Source organism: Rutilus rutilus (assembly GCF_951802725.1).
Source record: "Rutilus rutilus genome assembly, chromosome: 20".
NCBI classification, from domain to species: Eukaryota; Metazoa; Chordata; class Actinopteri; order Cypriniformes; family Leuciscidae; genus Rutilus; species Rutilus rutilus.
The window spans coordinates 6487350-6504519 of NC_140225.1; the positions used below are offsets into that span (position 1 = coordinate 6487350).

A 17170-nucleotide genomic window follows, 5' to 3' on the forward strand; every position below is an offset into this window, starting at 1 on the left:
CTTTTTGGGGAAATTAACCCCAAGGTTTCTCAATTAGGGCTGCAACGATTCATCGAGTTACTCGATTTACTCATTACAAAAATTCCTCGAGGCAAAAACTCTGCCTCGAAGCCTCGTTAAATTCCTATGACGCGCACTATACGCGCACTATACGCGCAGGGATCTGATTTCACACGGACCGTTGTTCAGTGTTCAGGAAGCACAATAGCGCGTGATACATTTTGAATTTAGTTGGCGCGATGGCGGAGAGTAAAGATGTCCATAAAGTCGCTTCCTTCCAGCGTCGCTGAAACAAGGTAACGATTCTGTCCCCCGCATTTTTTTTAACCCAGCACCAACATTTCCGCCCGTGCCGAAGCCTATACATTGATGTTCGCTGATTTTAATCCCATACTGTATTTGTAGTGATGTCGTGATGCGGTTTGACTAGATATGATGTTTAGCTTTGATGTTTTAAAGTAGTAAATGTATTCATGTTCAACTGCAAGAGAGTATATAGCCTAAAAAAGAACCCCTTCACACACACACACGCGCGCGCACCCTCGTCTCTCTCACGCGCCAGTCAGACCAATTGCGGCAATGCATCACATATGCTCAAACTTTTATGTAGCCACGCAACAATAATTTCAGCATGCATTCACTGTATACACCGGGACGTGATGGAGGAACAAATATTGCATTGCAGTCTTTGCCAGACCTTGTTTGTCACGTCTGCCAAATAGTTACAGACAAGACAACAACTATTTTTACTATTTAAGTTTGTATTCATAGTTTTACATGTTATACATGTTTTACAGTATAAAGTTGACTTAACTGTATTGTTATATAATTGTTGGCACTGGCACTTATAAACACTAAATGGGTAAAAAGTACAATAAATAGGCTTAGTTTTGGAGCCAAATGTTGGAGTTGGAATAAATAGCTCTGTTTTTTTTTTTGTTTTTTTTTTGAGAAATAAAAGCCAAATGCTTGATTATTTTACAGCCACATCATTTTCGTTATGCATTATTTGTTTTGGTTGTTTAAAAACACACACATTTTTTTTATCCGATTACTCGATTAATCGATCGATAAAGTGCTAGATTAATCGATTACAAAAAGAATCGATAGCTGCAGCCCTATTCTCAATCTATCATAAAGTGAATAATCATTAAAAAAAATATAATAATTACTCATGACAATTTAGACTTGTCACCAAATCAAAGAAATTAGCAATGTGCGGTGTTAGTTACAAGGTTAAAACATAAGCAAGTATTATTTTCCTATCTCTCATTAAGACGAGAAAGGGATCTGGATCTTGGATCAGACAAATTGACAGTAATTGTTCACCAGAGCAGACTTGATATTTGCCTTGTGTTGACATTGCACCAATTTGTGAAACATGCGTAATGTCCAAACTTCTATCATTAACCTTTAATGCTAAGCTGGATGTTTAAAGGTAGGGTTACTGTCCGATGTGAATGTCAAAGAGATGAGATAGGAGCCTAACCTGTTGAATAGCACGAGCTAGTATAGTTGTTTATACTAGTGTATAAAAAGGGAATAGTGTTGTCACGATACCAAAATTATTGTTTCGATACCGATACCAAGTCAAGAATTGCGATTTCGATACTTTTTCGATACTTTTCCTGAAAAGGGAGAAACACTCTCAAATATCATTGCTGTGCTTTATTCTAAAACCGGGACAACATTCTAATCATATAACACACTAATAAATGAACACATGAACAGCAGATATATTAAACATTTGAACAAAATATGAAATATCAAAATGTAAAAAATAAATTAGAGCAATGACATTCAAGGTAAATTGTTTTATAAATTTAGCAGCATTATCTCAGTTATCATAAGAAACATAAGAGTTACCGGTAATAACTTTATCTTGATTATGAACTTTCAATAAAAATATGAACAGCGATTATATTAAACCATGTTTAATATTGGTAACATATGATAAGCCTCATTGGTGATATATTTGACATGTGAGAGTTGTGGAAGGTTTTCGTAAATCATATTTACGAAAGTTTCATGAATAAGGCCTACTGGTCAGATGCAAAGTTATACCATTGCTTAAGGCAATGATCAAGATGATGAAACAGTGTTAGTAATGTTAACACAATGTAAGCACTTTTTGGGGAAATTAACTCCAATGTTTCTCAATCTATCATAAAGTGGATAATCATAAAAAATTATAAAAAATTACTCGTCTTGTCAACAAATCAAAGAAATTAGCAATGTGCGGTATCAGTTAAAAGGTTAAACCACAAGCAAGTATTATTTTCTTATCTCTCATTAAGACGAGAAAGGGCAAAGAGGATCCAGGGACAGTTGATAATTGTTTTGTGATGGAAACCTAGGACAGCAGATTGGGCGTAATGGAAGAAGGCCTCCCTCCTCAGGGGACAGAAGTTGTAAATTCCTTCAAGAGAACGCTCTCGCTATTCAACAGGTTAGGCTCCTATCTCATCTCTTTGACATTCACATCGGACAGTAACCCTACCTTTAAACATCCAGCTTAGCATTAAAGGTTAATGATAGTAGTTTGGACATTACGCATGTTTCACAAATTGGTACAATGTCAACACAAGGCAAATATCAAGTCTGCTCTGGTGAACAATTACTGTCAATTTGTCAGATCCAAGACAAAATGTGACAGTCTGTCACATCGTTTTAACTATAGGACTGGTTGTTGGAGGACTAGTCGACTAGCCAACCATCGTGACCTATCCCTCATGCTGAATTCAGTGAGGTTGACTAGATTATCATCTTATATATATTTGCATCAATATTTATTGTTGCTTCAATTAACTGATAGCATGTTTTGTTTCATGGAATACATGGACTGCTCTGAAATGCCAGAACACGTCTTAATACCACTGAGAAATGTCCCACAATGGTAAGATGAATGCAAAAGTAGCAGCCATTTTACAGCTTTAATAACTTCCCCACCCACTTGCAGTGACATTTCTTCTCTGATGATGCGTTTACTGGCGCGAGGGCGGGGAAACCTGTCACTAACATGACATCACAGCAATAGCAAACAACAACCATCCAATGATGCAATCAATTGCCAATGGAAAAAAACAAGTCCCATCCTAATTTTTTTTTTTATTATTCATGAAGTGGTTTCACAAAATAGGGAAGAAAAGACTATGGCAACTTCTATTTTAAAAATGAGACAAATATGGAGCATAATAGAACAAAAGCTCAAGCAGACCATGACAATCAATTGAAAAAGCAAAGCATGGTGTAAAGAAATAAAGCGATAAAATGATTTCCTAATATCTGTCCTGTAAGTCATTACTGTTCTTTCTGTCTGTATTATTCAGTAACTTTAAACCCGAAGTGACTTCCCTGCAGGAGCATTCATCACATTGATGTTGAGAACACACACACACACACACTCTACTTACTATTTGTTTGCCATCTCAGATGATGTTACCAAGGACATGAGTGGCAGACCCTCATGTTTTTTCCCCCTCTCTTCCCTTGAAGGGCAAAGGGAATTTATTTGCTCCATTTGCCATCATAAGTAAACACATTTGCATTTGTGTCGGTCTGATCAGACTTATGACTATGCTTGTTTCTGTTTGTTTGACAGATCACGTTCTTGCAGATCATGTAGGTATGATATACAAGCACATATTAAATGGCAGAGAGTCCACAGGGCCTCAAAGGAGCAGGATATTCCCACGTGCCCCAGAAGAAACTCTGGTTGGGACGCCAGCACAAGCACAGCTGTTGGCCTGAGACAGCTCACACTTGACCTTGAGCTATAGTTCACGATACATGTGTGTGTTAAGACTGAAACAGAGGACACCAGCAGCCAGTTGCATAAACTGCTTAGACTAGACTTCAAAACTTTTCTAAAGTCAGTTAGAAAAGTTTGGATTAAAAAGGTGGATAAAAAGGTAGATTGTCAAATTTGAATCTGATAAAATGACCGACAAGCAATTAGCAAAGGGGTAATAAAATAATTAGCTCTTAAGACACATTCTTAAAGTGGCTATGTTTATCCCCTGTCATAAAAACAATATCGCAATGCTAAGAAAATTAGCTTTTTTCTTTAAGCAAACAATAATTTCCTGCTACTGATCCAGTTCATTTTGTTTGTCCCAAATTGCTTTGCAACCTTCACAACCATCCAAACAAAAAATGACTTAACATGATATGAGATGTCAAGTATAGTTTCAAATATCCATACATATGGAGACAAGAACTATACTGTACTCAAGGCCTGTCAAAGGCATTGTAAATGTCTTAATCAAGAAGACACAGTCAAAGGATTCCTCCACAGCCCATTGTTCAGGAGATGAAGAGATTACAGAAAGTGCCTGAAAAGAACCAGCGATCAAAGTATCACAGTAATGTTTACTACAAAACTCAGTCGACATCCAATCATCGGATGGTGTGGTCTGACCTATTAGAGGAGTTTCTTTAGTACCTGAAAACCAAACGAGAGGAAATGCTAGGGGTAAGTGAGAGAGTTGTCAGTCAAACAAAGCTCTGGAATTGGATCTACCAGGTGGCGTCTTTAAACCTGTATTTGTATGAATAAAAATGAGAGGATTTAGTCTGTCGGCTTCCTCTACAGACTTGTCAAAAACCTGACCTTTGACGCGAAGGGAGGGGGAAGTGTTGGAGGAAGATTCAAAGCTTTAAAGGACTAAAGCTTGGGCTGACTAGTGTATAAAAAGGGAATACTATGAGAAGGTGAGACATCTTCATTCCAACAGTTGTTTCCTTCCCTCCTCTTTGCCTCAATGGTACGCTATTTCGATGCAGAGCGGATATCAAAAACATCCCACAGAATTACCTGACCTCATACTGAATCCTAGTTCTCAATTTGATGTTAAACAGACCGCGTTTCATAGCTAGAATATCTCCCTTACAAAACTAATAGATTCATAGAGCAGTTGTCCACCAAGCTACACAAGATCTAAAGCTCATTTCTCCAATACCAGAGTGTCTGAGAGCCATTTGTCACCCCAAGTTGCTTGTTTGTAATTCCAGAGGGATTCCGGATTAACAAGACCATCTGACTGGCTTCTGCTGCCAACAGAGGACTATTGCACTTTACGTTAATTCTATAAATTGGCAAAAATGTAAATATTATATATTACAATAATGGCCCTGGAGGCAATTATAATTACCCATAAAGCAAAATGCTTCCAACTCTTATTAAAGAGAACATTCATTTACTCCGGCAACCATTTTCTTCTTTTCCACAGAATAAAGTTAGTCAGATTTTTTTAGTGACATGTCCCTTTAACACATTTTACAACAGCTAAAATCATTCCATATAACTTTCCCTCAAATCAAGACAGAAAATGCAAAAGTCTGCAGATTCGGTCTGGGCATGCTTATCAGCAACTAAGCACAGCTCACTCCAAGAGTCTTGTGCAAATAACACCAGATGAAATAGATCATTGCTGTCACCAACTTCATGCTTGAGATTCCAAGACAAAAGACAAATCGAAAACTCAGCGATGACTTCAGTATGTCAGTAAAAAAAAAAGCAGGGTACTTATGGTATCTATAACAATATGTAACCTAAATATTTGTTGAAATAGGTCAATTTCTATTTAATCTGCTACTTAAAGAATTTTGCCAACATGCAAATCCAATTTTTGTGTGTGTGTGTGTGTGGGGGGGGGTTGCACAATATGCAAACTTTTTTGTCTTGTTCAGAACATCTGACCTAAACCTGGCCTACCACAAACACTGCTTGAATCAAGTGTAGTGTACATATTAGGTGAGGTAGCTTAAGTACCAACACATGTTTCTGATGTGTTAAACTCAGGACTGGAAACTCTTTGTTTCACAAATACAAAAATGGCCTCATTCAAGACGAGAACACTTTTTTGTGGAGGGAGAGACAACACTTCCTTTCCCAGAACAATCTATCTCTCGGGTTGACAAGTCTCCCTGCTATATTTACCCAACCTAAACTGCAGATGATATACTTCCAGCTGCATTCTGCCGCCATACGGCACATGTGCCTGCCAATCAAACGGCTGGTGCAGAGGAAGGAGAATGAAACCTTTATCAAGTCAGTGAAAGTGGCTAGTAAACCTTTGGAGCTAATCCACATTTCCTTTGGCGGTATCTTTTGTTGTTGGCTAAGATAAAATGGCCACAATGTGAATGGAATTATAGGCTTTCATTAAGAAGACAGCTGGGCTATTTAAGAGATACATATATAAATTTAATTCACAGAACACTGAGCCAAAACACTGGCAACATAATATGACCAGACCCCATTCAACCCATTTTATAATTCTTGAAAAGGCCTTGAGCAATATTTGTGCACTTCTCACTAAGTGCTTACGGTTTTAGATCTGTTATTAAGAGACAATTAGTAAAACAAGGCAATCAGTGAAATAAAGGCTGGTTATTTGCTTATAGCTTTCAAGATTTTTAGTGATCAAAGGATGGGCAAAGGACGGCCACTTGTTTGATTCCTCCAGAAATAACTACACATTAATTTGCATCCTACAATACTGTTTAAAAGTTTGGGGTGAGAAAGATTTTTTTTCTTAAAGAAATTAAGATGTGCATATTCAGCAAGGATGCATTAAATTAACCAACAAACCAGCATACTAGAATGATTTCTGAAGGATCATATGACCCTGAAGACCGGAGTGATGATGATAAAAATTCAGCTTTGCCATCACAGGAATAAATTCTATTTTAAAATCTATTCAAATAGAAAACTATTAAATTGAAGTAATATTTCACAATATTACTGTTATTACTGTATGTGAGCATAACAAATACTACATACCCCAAACTTTCAAATAGTAGTGTGCCTAGGCTTGGAAAACAAGCTAACATCACCCATTTTATTCACTATGAAGTAGGTGAATGAAACTCAACACTTGCTCAACCACGCAAGAGAACTAACAAGGCCTTAGTTTGAGGGGAAGTTTGGTAGATTTCTGCCTGGGTCCAGACACAGCCGCTCCTGTCCATCTCAGAGCAGCAGTATTCTCCAGAGAGAGGACTCCCTGTCCAGGGCTTCAATTACAGAGGCATGACGACATGCAGACAGAGTAGAGAGCTGTTGCACATCTCATCAACTCACACCCCTCCATTAATACACAGAAATTCACTATGATTAATCAGGCTGGCATGCTTAAGCAGGACTTTTAGCAACCAAAGGGAAGTCATGTTAGTCAAGATAGTTTGTGCCCTCTTACCTAAAAGACAGTCTAAAGGGGTTGTTTAAATCAGTCATCACACTCATTAAAGTTACACTAATGTTACTTGAACACAAAAGCTCTTAAGAATCTAGAGTAATTCTGTAAACAAGCCATAGATGTCACTGTTGTGGACATAAGTGAGCACTTTATAGTAAAATATATTAGTGAAATTGTGGAAATTAAAAGTTATAGGTACTACCGGTGACTTCTTCAATCAGCTTTTTTATGTCATAATGAGATTATGACTGTTAAATAGCAGCAATTTTCATTTAAGTCTGTAAGTGTTGTAACATAACACCACAACAGAGCATCACAGTAAGAAAGAATTTTCATTTCTTTTTGAAGAGGAACAATTGCATAAAAACATAGCATAACATTTACCTTAGCTGTCCTATTCATTAAGAGGTATTTGGATAACTAAATGAACAAACACTGACATAGTTTCCATGGGACCCCAAAAATTATGAGGTGGCATAAAAGCCCAATTATAAGACATTGAGAAAGATAATATTGACTGATTTGAAAAGGCCATGCCTTTTCTCAAAGGAAATTTAGCATACACCTGGTTAAATATGCTTTCATTCTGTAGCAGGAAAGAAGCACTTTGGCGAATGATAAATGAGTCTGTTTAGTTTGATCCCGTCTGGCGGGATTCGGTCTAGTCTTAAATAAAGGAAACGAAAAAATGGTGCTGTGGCAGAATGCTTGTGTTTAAGACTTGTCAACAAAAATCTGTATTATGAGGGTTTAGAGGGAGAAGGGCATTTCAACAGCTACTGTTACAAAATTAAGAGGCTGGATAAACTGACTACTAAAGGACAGAAAACTGTCCAGACACCTTTTTCAGAAACCATCTTAGTTAATTACTCATTTACAGCAATCCGGAGTTTGATCAAGTCTAACCTTTTATGTTATTGAGGGTGTCTTTCAAGTGGCTGAAGCTGTTGAGTAGTGGGTCCTGTTCTTCATCCTGTCAAAGAATGAGAAAATCATTTTAGCATTCTAGTTAGCAACTTGGCATATTATGATTTCACTAACAATATCATTTGATTTGTTATTTATATATGGGATGCATTATGTATGGATACCTTATCAGTTATTGACCAATATTAAAGATTTTTCATCGATTCGTGATATGATATTCTATATGGGTTGATACTGGATATTTAACTCTGCATGCAAATTTCTCCTATTATTATTATTAGCCTACTATTACATTTGCCAACATTTAACACTCACTTAAACTTCATCTTAGGGTGCTTTCACACTAGCACTTCTTTTGGTGTTTACCCGGGTTTGATTGACATTAGAGTTCGGTTCGTTGTGGTCTGGGGTACGGTTCATGTGAACTCTGGCACAGTTTGCTGCTGATATGAACGCAATCGCACTAAATCGCAGAAGTGAACCGATATTAATGACGTATGATTTGATAAAAATGTGTTTGTGTGTTTCACTCACTTTCCAGACGAGCGTGACTGACGCACTGCAAGCAGAAAGCTACATATTTCATTTCTGCTCGCCTTCGCAGTACATTCGCGGCAGATAGACGCAAGTGCCGTTACATACTGAAGCTTTGGAAACAAAACCAATGGTTCAAAAACAAAAATATTAAACTGAGGTTAGCAACGCTATGCATTTGCATATTGCCGCCTTCTCCTGCATTGTCATTACCAAGCAACGGGGTAAACAGCTGCTGATTTGATGACGCAAACACATCGCAGTTCGGACCCAAATAATATTATCTGAACACAGTCCAGCAGGAGGGAGGAGCAATCGAACTCGGGTTCGGAACAGGCAATAGAACCAAGTGTGAAAGCACCCTTAAAAAACATTTAACATAACACTGTTAAATGTAATCTTTAGCACATCTCAAAATGAATATCTAGTTTTCATGCTGTACATTTAAATGGTATGATACATCATGTACCAATGCAAAAAAATTATATATATATATCCTTATCATTTGTTAAAGGGATACTCCACTTTTTTTGGAAATAGGCTCATTTTACAACTCCCCCAGAGTTAAACAGTTGAGCTGTACCGTTTTCGAATCCATTCAGCCGAACTCCGGGTCTGGCGGTACCACTTTTAGCATAGCTTAGCATAGATCATTGAATCGGACAGGACCATTAGCATCTCTCTCAAAAAAATTACCAAAGAGTTTCGATATTTTTTTTATTTAAAACTTGACTCTTCTGTAGTTACATCGTGTACTAAGACCGACGAAAAAAAAAAAGGTTGCGATTTTCTAGGCTGATATGGCTAGGAACTATACTCTCATTCCTGCGTAATAATCAAGAAACTTTGCTGCCGTACCATGAATCCAGCAGGCGTAATGATATGACGCAGCGCCTGAAAATAGTCCCCGGCTCGGTAACTTCCAACGTGACCGGGACTAAGTTTGTCTAACCTATTAGACCTATTATCAGGCGCTGGACTCATGGTACGGCAGCAAAGTTTCTTGATTATTACACAGGAATGAGAGTATAGTTCCTAGCCATATCAGCCTAGAAAATTGCAACTTTAAATTTTCCGTCGGTCTTAGTACACGATGTAACTACAGAAGAGTCAAGTTTTAAATAGGAAAAATATCGAAACTCTTTGGTCATTTTTTTTTGAGAGAGATGCTAATGGTCCTGTCCGATTCAATGATCTATGCTAAGCTATGCTAAAAGTGGTACCGCCAGACCCGGAGATCGGCTGAATGGATTCGAAAACGGTAAAACTCAACTGTTTCACTCTGGGGGAGTTGTAAAATGAGCCTATTTCCAAAAAAAGTGGAGTATCCCTTTAACAACATGCATTCTTTACTTCAATGAGCTCATTGTTTCTGCCTTAAATGAATACATAAAATTACCATAATACATTGTTAGCTAACAGCGTGATTTGCATATGTACATTTCTGAAATATATAACTTGGACACAGTCACCTCTGATGACAGATCACAAATTGTAATGTAGACATGCATTTTCTGTAAAGATGCTATGAAACGATATGTATTGTGAAAAGCACTATAACAAATAAATGTGAATTGAATTGATGCCTAAACTCACTTATATAACTATAGCATTTAAACAACTGATTTTAATGTTTTATTTTTTATTTTAGACAAAGCTATAGAATTATCTGTTACCAGCTATAACATGAAAATATATATCACCTTATCAATTTCAGCAATAACTTTACTATCCCAATAACTTAAATATTCAAGAATTTTGAGAAACATATGGCCATTAAATGTTTCCTCATTACAGATTTTATTATATTACAAATCACCATAGACAGAGTGAATAAGATCAGTATATGGTCAGGCTAAATATCACTTGAAATATCTCTAATAGGACATCAGGCCCTACATTTCAGATAATTACAATGTTCTTCAAATAAATCTAAACTGGATCACTTACCAATGGAGTATGGGTACTCCATCTAGAGTTCCTCTTGATAGCAGAAACAACAACAGAAATCTCCCCTTGAACGATGTATATATTCTTGTCCACCATAGTGAATCTAGAGTGCAATTAGAGATATGCAATTACACACAAGTAATAATCTCAAAAATACATCTTTTACTGATGTCAAGAGAGAGTCGGACAGCTCAAATAGACCAGTGATTCTAGACCAGAGCTTAAGCTAGCGGTAATCTCTGTGTAAAGCATCAGACAATGCAGCAGACAGGTAGTATCAGCTCAGACTTCATTATGCCAGATAGTGTCTTGTGGGGGCAAGAAAGGCAGCACAGAAATCACAAAAAAAAGTAATATGTCTCCAAAAAAAAAAAAACAATAATATTAGAAATCGGACCATACATACAACTTTGAGGATCAAAGAGGCTCTGTATGACCAAGCAAACGTGCTTATAGAAACTTCAGAAAGTATTTCCAATAAATCTTTAAAAAAATCTACTAGTTTATGCAGAAACACTTGCAAATGTTCTGGAAGGTTTAAACTTAAACCCATCAAACCCATGGTATTATGGGATTCACAACAGAGTGGTGCAGGGATGACGTCAAAACCCAGAAATACTAATTCACCAGTGGTCACCTTGATATAAGTATATACAGTGAGGAAAATAAGTATTTGAACACCCTGCTATTTTGCAAGTTCTCCCACTTGGAAATCATGGAGGGGTCTGAAATTGTCATCGTAGGTGCATGTCCACTGTGAGAGACATAATCAAAAAAAAAAAATCCAGAAATCACAATATATGATTTTTTAACTATTTATTTGTATGATACAGCTGCAAATAAGTATTTGAACATCTGTCTATCAGCTAGAATTCTGACCCTCAAAGACCTGTTAGTCTGCCTTTAAAATGTCCACCTCCACTCCATTTATTATCCTAAATTAGATGCACCTGTTTGAGGTCGTTATCTGCATAAAGACACCTGTCCACCCCATACAATCAGTAAGAATCCAACTACTAACATGGCCAAGACCAAAGAGCTGTCCAAAGACACTAGAGACAAAATTGTACACCTCCACAAGGCTGGAAAGGGCTACGGAGAAATTGCCAAGCAGCTTGGTGAAAAAAGGTCCACTGTTGGAGCAATCATTAGAAAATGGAAGAAGCTAAACATGACTGTCAATCTCCCTCGGACTGGGGCTCCATGCAAGATCTCACCTCGTGGGGTCTCAATGATCCTAAGAAAGGTGAGAAATCAGCCCAGAACTACACGGGAGGAGCTGGTCAATGACCTGAAAAGAGCTGGGACCACTGTTTCCAAGGTTACTGTTGGTAATACACTAAGACGTCATGGTTTGAAATCATGCATGGCACGGAAGGTTCCCCTGCTTAAACCAGCACATGTCAAGGCCTGTCTTAAGTTTGCCAATGACCATTTGGATGATCCAGAGGAGTCATGGGAGAAAGTCATGTGGTCAGATGAGACCAAAATAAAACTTTTTGGTCATAATTCCACTAAACGTGTTTGGAGGAAGAAGAATGATGAGTACCATCCCAAGAACACCATCCCTACTGTGAAGCATGGGGGTGGTAGCATCATGCTTTGGGGGTGTTTTTCTGCACATGGGACAGGGCGACTGCACTGTATTAAGGAGAGGATGACCGGGGCCATGTATTGCGAGATTTTGGGGAACAACCTCCTTCCCTCAGTTAGAGCATTGAAGATGGGTCGAGGCTGGGTCTTCCAACATGACAATGACCCGAAGCACACAGCCAGGATAACCAAGGAGTGGCTCTGTAAGAAGCATATCAAGGTTCTGGCGTGGCCTAGCCAGTCTCCAGACCTAAACCCAATAGAGAATCTTTGGAGGGAGCTCAAACTCCGTGTTTCTCAGCTACAGCCCAGAAACCTGACTGATCTAGAGAAGATCTGTGTGGAGGAGTGGGCCAAAATCCCTCCTGCAGTGTGTGCAAACCTGGTGAAAAACTACAGGAAACGTTTGACCTCTGTAATTGCAAACAAAGGCTACTGTACCAAATATTAACATTGATTTTCTCAGGTGTTCAAATACTTATTTGCAGCTGTATCATACAAATAAATAGTTAAAAAATCATACATTGTGATTTCTGGATTTTTTTTTTTTTGATTATGTCTCTCACAGTGGACATGCACCTACGATGACAATTTCAGACCCCTCCATGATTTCTAAGTGGGAGAACTTGCAAAATAGCAGGGTGTTCAAATACTTATTTTCCTCACTGTAGATAAGAATGCTTGGGATGTGAACGTGTGCAGTTGATGTTGCAGAGCAAAATGTTCAAGTATCGTCAAGTTATGTTTACCACAGACCTTATTTTACTCATAAATTGAAAAAAACATTTTAGAATCCCATTGGAAAATCTTGAGGGAACCACCGGTAAATTACTCTGAGTTTTGACATCATCCCTGCATCACTCTATAATGCCTAGATATAACATAACAGTTTATAACATTTCACATTCGCAAGCCCACGTACTCTATCTACAGGCCTACAATTTGCGGGCATCAGAAAGACGTAATCTATATGCGGGGTATTGAAATAATTTTTTAACACGCACTCGCTTTTAAGTTTCGCTCTTTCGATATTTGTCAATGACGCTCAAGATCTGTTGCACACCAAATCCTCTGCCATCGTCCAGTCAGTCATCTCTCTTTACTCTTTTCACGTGTGAAAATCTGAAGTGAAATCTGACTCCTGCTGCGACTCTACAGCTCGTGTTATATGCAGCAGAGCAGACTTTCAGTTTATAATTGTAGCGTCCATTGTCCAACTGAACTAAATGGTTTTTATTTCTATAAAAAAGCAAACTGACACAGTGGCTAAGTAATCAGTGTACAGCCGAACACCATGTAACACCGACTACTGGAGCAAGCCTAGTAATTATACAGATGTTGTTAGTCCATAGGGGTGATACGACCAAACATCTAAATAAGAACAAAAGGCAAATTACAATAACAATAGGAAAAATACAATAAAAAAATCTAATTAGTGAGTGTTAGGGCTGCCCCCTAATAGTCGACCAAACATTAGTCGAAGAGCAGAAAAGGGCTTAATTTACCAAATTTTAATTAGCCTAGTTGGTTAGTCACAGAAAAATAAATCGACAGGAAGTGGCGAAGTGGACAGATCGTAACATGGCTGGTCCTTGTGATGATTATGGTGGCAGGAAATCCAAACGTCTGCCTATCATTAATGGACCTAATTATGGCTTAACATTTGACACATGCAAGTAGTAGCCTAACGTTAGCAAGTTAACCTGCATAAATAAGTGCTATTATTGGCACATATCCGAGTGTTCCCGGAGTAATCCCGGTGCAATAATTTTTTTCCTGATAACAGCGGAAAGAACTTAGAATACTCTGTTATTTTTTTGGTCATGTGGATAAGAGTTAGATAACATTTGAAACTGTAAAGTGTCTACTTTTATTTGTGTACACTCACAATAACAACAAAACTTTGTGCTTTTATAAAATAAAGAAAACTAACAGAAATAAAATAAAACTGGCTTTCTGCCATCTCAGTCTACTAGTTGACTAGACAAATTTTTAATCAGGGGCAGCCCTAGTGTGTGTGTGTGTATTTGACCGTTCACACACAATAAGCCATGAAAGAGAACTGGCAAACATGAGCAGAACTTTACTAATAATACTGTTTATACAAAAACTTCTACAGTATGCCTTCTGTCATCTTTTTTTTGCAAGTGAAAGACCTCATAGTATGACTCTAAAACTGTCCAGCTTCAGGTCATGGTATAGGCCTACACATCTTTTTGCTATGAAATCTTTACTGATTTTTATTAAAGGTATAGCGGATGATCTTTCCGAATTTTAGATAAGACCCGCCCTCTCCACTTTTTGAATAAGTTTGATTGATTCACCAGAATGATTGACAATTAGGAGGACCAATAGTATAGGTGCTCCACCCGGAAGTAAAAAATCCTCCGCTATACCTTTAAGTAAATACAAGAATAACTTCTACAATTGTTAATAATATTTCAATGTATACTTGACTGAAGCAACTTAGGTTTACTAAATTATCCATACATCATTTTTACTAGAAAAGTCATGTTAAAATGTGAGTATCAATTACTAAGCTTTTGAGGAACATTTATTTGTACATCTCTCAATCATCATTGTATTGCTTTGCATTACATGTTTTGCCCCCCATAAAACCACAGAGCTTTGATGATAAAACTAAGCATTTAAATATGATCTAGTCTGTCAACTGATCTTTGCATGTTATGAAAGAAGTCTTCTATATGGTTATAAAAATCTCATTGGTTTTACATAACAAGCTATCAGAATTTAGTCATATAAATATCAGCAACTGCACAAAATTGCATATTTTAGCTCAGTTTGGGCCTTTGAATAAAAAAAAAGGGTTCCATAATGAGTTTCATATTCTCTTATATCATACCACATGAGCTACAAAATCCTGATGCATCAAATTTAAGCTCAACGCCTGTAGCTGAATCTACAGTGTAAGTACAGAATCCTCCTCTGAACCTATGCATAAGTTATGTAACTCTAAAGTCAAATATCTGAGCATAAACATCAACCCATCTAAAGAAGCACAACTTGACTGCTCTCTTAAGAGGGCCCGGGTCATTCAGTGATGATGGCCACGTAAGTTCCTACCAACCAGCATCATGATGCTATAGCACATCTTCATGACAGCCATCCGGCACACAGCAATAGATCCGTTATCTTGAACAGTATTAGTAATAACAGCATATTATGATAACAGACAGTCTGTCTCACTGCGCTGTACGATGTACAAAGGTTGACGAAGAGTGGGAATTGATTATAGCTGAATTGATCAGTAGGCCAATAAGCTTAGCGAGCTTGCTAGCAAAGCTTGTCAATGGCAAAGTACACCGTGTTAAGCGACCTGCAAATGATCACAATACGATCATATATCTTCCACATATCTTCTACTTCGAGATGCGACTATGAATGAGAAAAACAAAAGACTTATGAATAATCAACAGAGCTGATGATGCATCCAACCAACCTGTCAACAAGCTAGCAATTGGTTTGTCATGCTGACCACTGCTGCTAAACTGCACAAATAAACGTGTGAAATGAGACCTCGTTTTGTTTTATAAGAGCTTGTGTCTCTTTCTGAGAAAACGCGTCTGTCAGAAAACAGAAAAACATGAAAACACTGCTGTCGACTCTGTGGCAGCGAATCCAAAATGGCGTTCAGATTCATTTCCACTCGTTTGGCTAACTAGTTTAGCAGGCGACCAGAAGCGTATAGACAAGTAACAATGCAGCAATGACTGCGTTGAATAAAGGCTTACATTTTAGACAGTTCCACGTAGAGTTGTCATGCCCTGCTGTTTTTCTGTTAAATCACTAGACAGATATTCTGTCACCGGTAGGTAATCTCCACCACAGGCAAACTTACTGACGTGGAAATGGTGTAGGCGCACACTAACTTGATACTTCCTGTCAACTGACAGCTGTTTCAGCCAATGGTCTTCTGACTCTAGGGTCTTACTTCCCGTGTTTTTAAAATAGATTATGTCGTTATTTCGAAGCAATCACAACTCATTAGCTTACTTTTAAACGGCTAGTTTTACGTGTTTATATATTTCAAAGCCAATAAAACTGTGTATCATTGTCGTAACATTAATATATTCTCGGGTTCGTGTTTAAAATGGGGCGGCTCTTTGGTGAAATCATATCCGAACAGGGTTGGTTGAATTTCACTGATGACGAAACAGCACGACTGAGGCGTTCAGTTCATAAACACGGGACCGAAATGAACAATTACGTCTATACAGAAACTTATGTCAGTGCTGCAAACCAGTTGAGAAGGTATATGAAGGTGTTTGCTAACAGGAATAGCATACACCTAGTAATTAAAATAATTATAAGGAATGATGCATAAAAAAAAGTACATATCCACATTCAAGAACTTTGCTCAAGCAGGACAGTAGCTATTGTTTGACTGCAGGTGGGGTATGAAATATATCCATAATCTATATCATAATCGTTGTGTATCAAAGAAACATCAGCAGAAATAGGCTATGCAACAAACATAGGCTACATCTTCAGAGTTAAAGAATATCAGCATTTCTATAATGTTATATAGCCCATAAGGTGCTGAACCATGAAACAGTTATTTCGTTTTTTTATTTTTTATTATGAGGTGTTTGTTTTCTCTTTGAATATAAAGAGACGTGCATTAGGCTACGTACATTTGCGTGATAAAGAAACATTACGAAAATGCAAAGTAACTTGAGATAGCAGCTTATATAATATAGTCGTGGAGTTGCACGCAAAACTGACGAAAATTATTGGTCGATTAGTATTAAACCCCCTGATTGTCCTCAAGAGAGAATCATATCTGCACACATCTGCTTTAAACTAGCCTACAACTGACTTAGGCATGGTTTTATTTTTATTTAATCTTTTTTTTTTATTATTATTTTTTTTAGGCTAGGCCTGACAGTAGGCTATATTCTTTATTGAAATATAGGCTAGATTAATACTGTGGGCTATATGGA

General features: G+C 37.6%; 1 protein-coding gene across 10 annotated transcripts in view; it reads right to left on the bottom strand.

Annotated features, from left to right (window-relative positions):
• Window positions 1-16115, bottom strand: part of gbf1 (golgi brefeldin A resistant guanine nucleotide exchange factor 1) — an 86013-nt gene extending 69898 nt beyond the window's left edge. For 8 of the 10 annotated variants that reach the window (XM_084392227.1, XM_084392229.1, XM_084392228.1 and 5 more), the window contains exons 1-3: window positions 15959-16090; window positions 10614-10716; window positions 8109-8175 (exon numbers count right to left, since the gene is read on the bottom strand). In XM_084392227.1, the coding sequence (XP_084248353.1) occupies window positions 8109-8175; window positions 10614-10709 (163 nt within the window). In that variant the 5' untranslated portion in view covers window positions 10710-10716; window positions 15959-16090. Of the gene's footprint in view, window positions 1-8108; window positions 8176-10613; window positions 10717-15958 lie in introns of all 10 variants that reach the window. The other 2 variants (XM_084392230.1, XM_084392223.1) reach the window with 1 other exon arrangement.
• Window positions 16116-17170: the final 1055 nt, after the last annotated feature.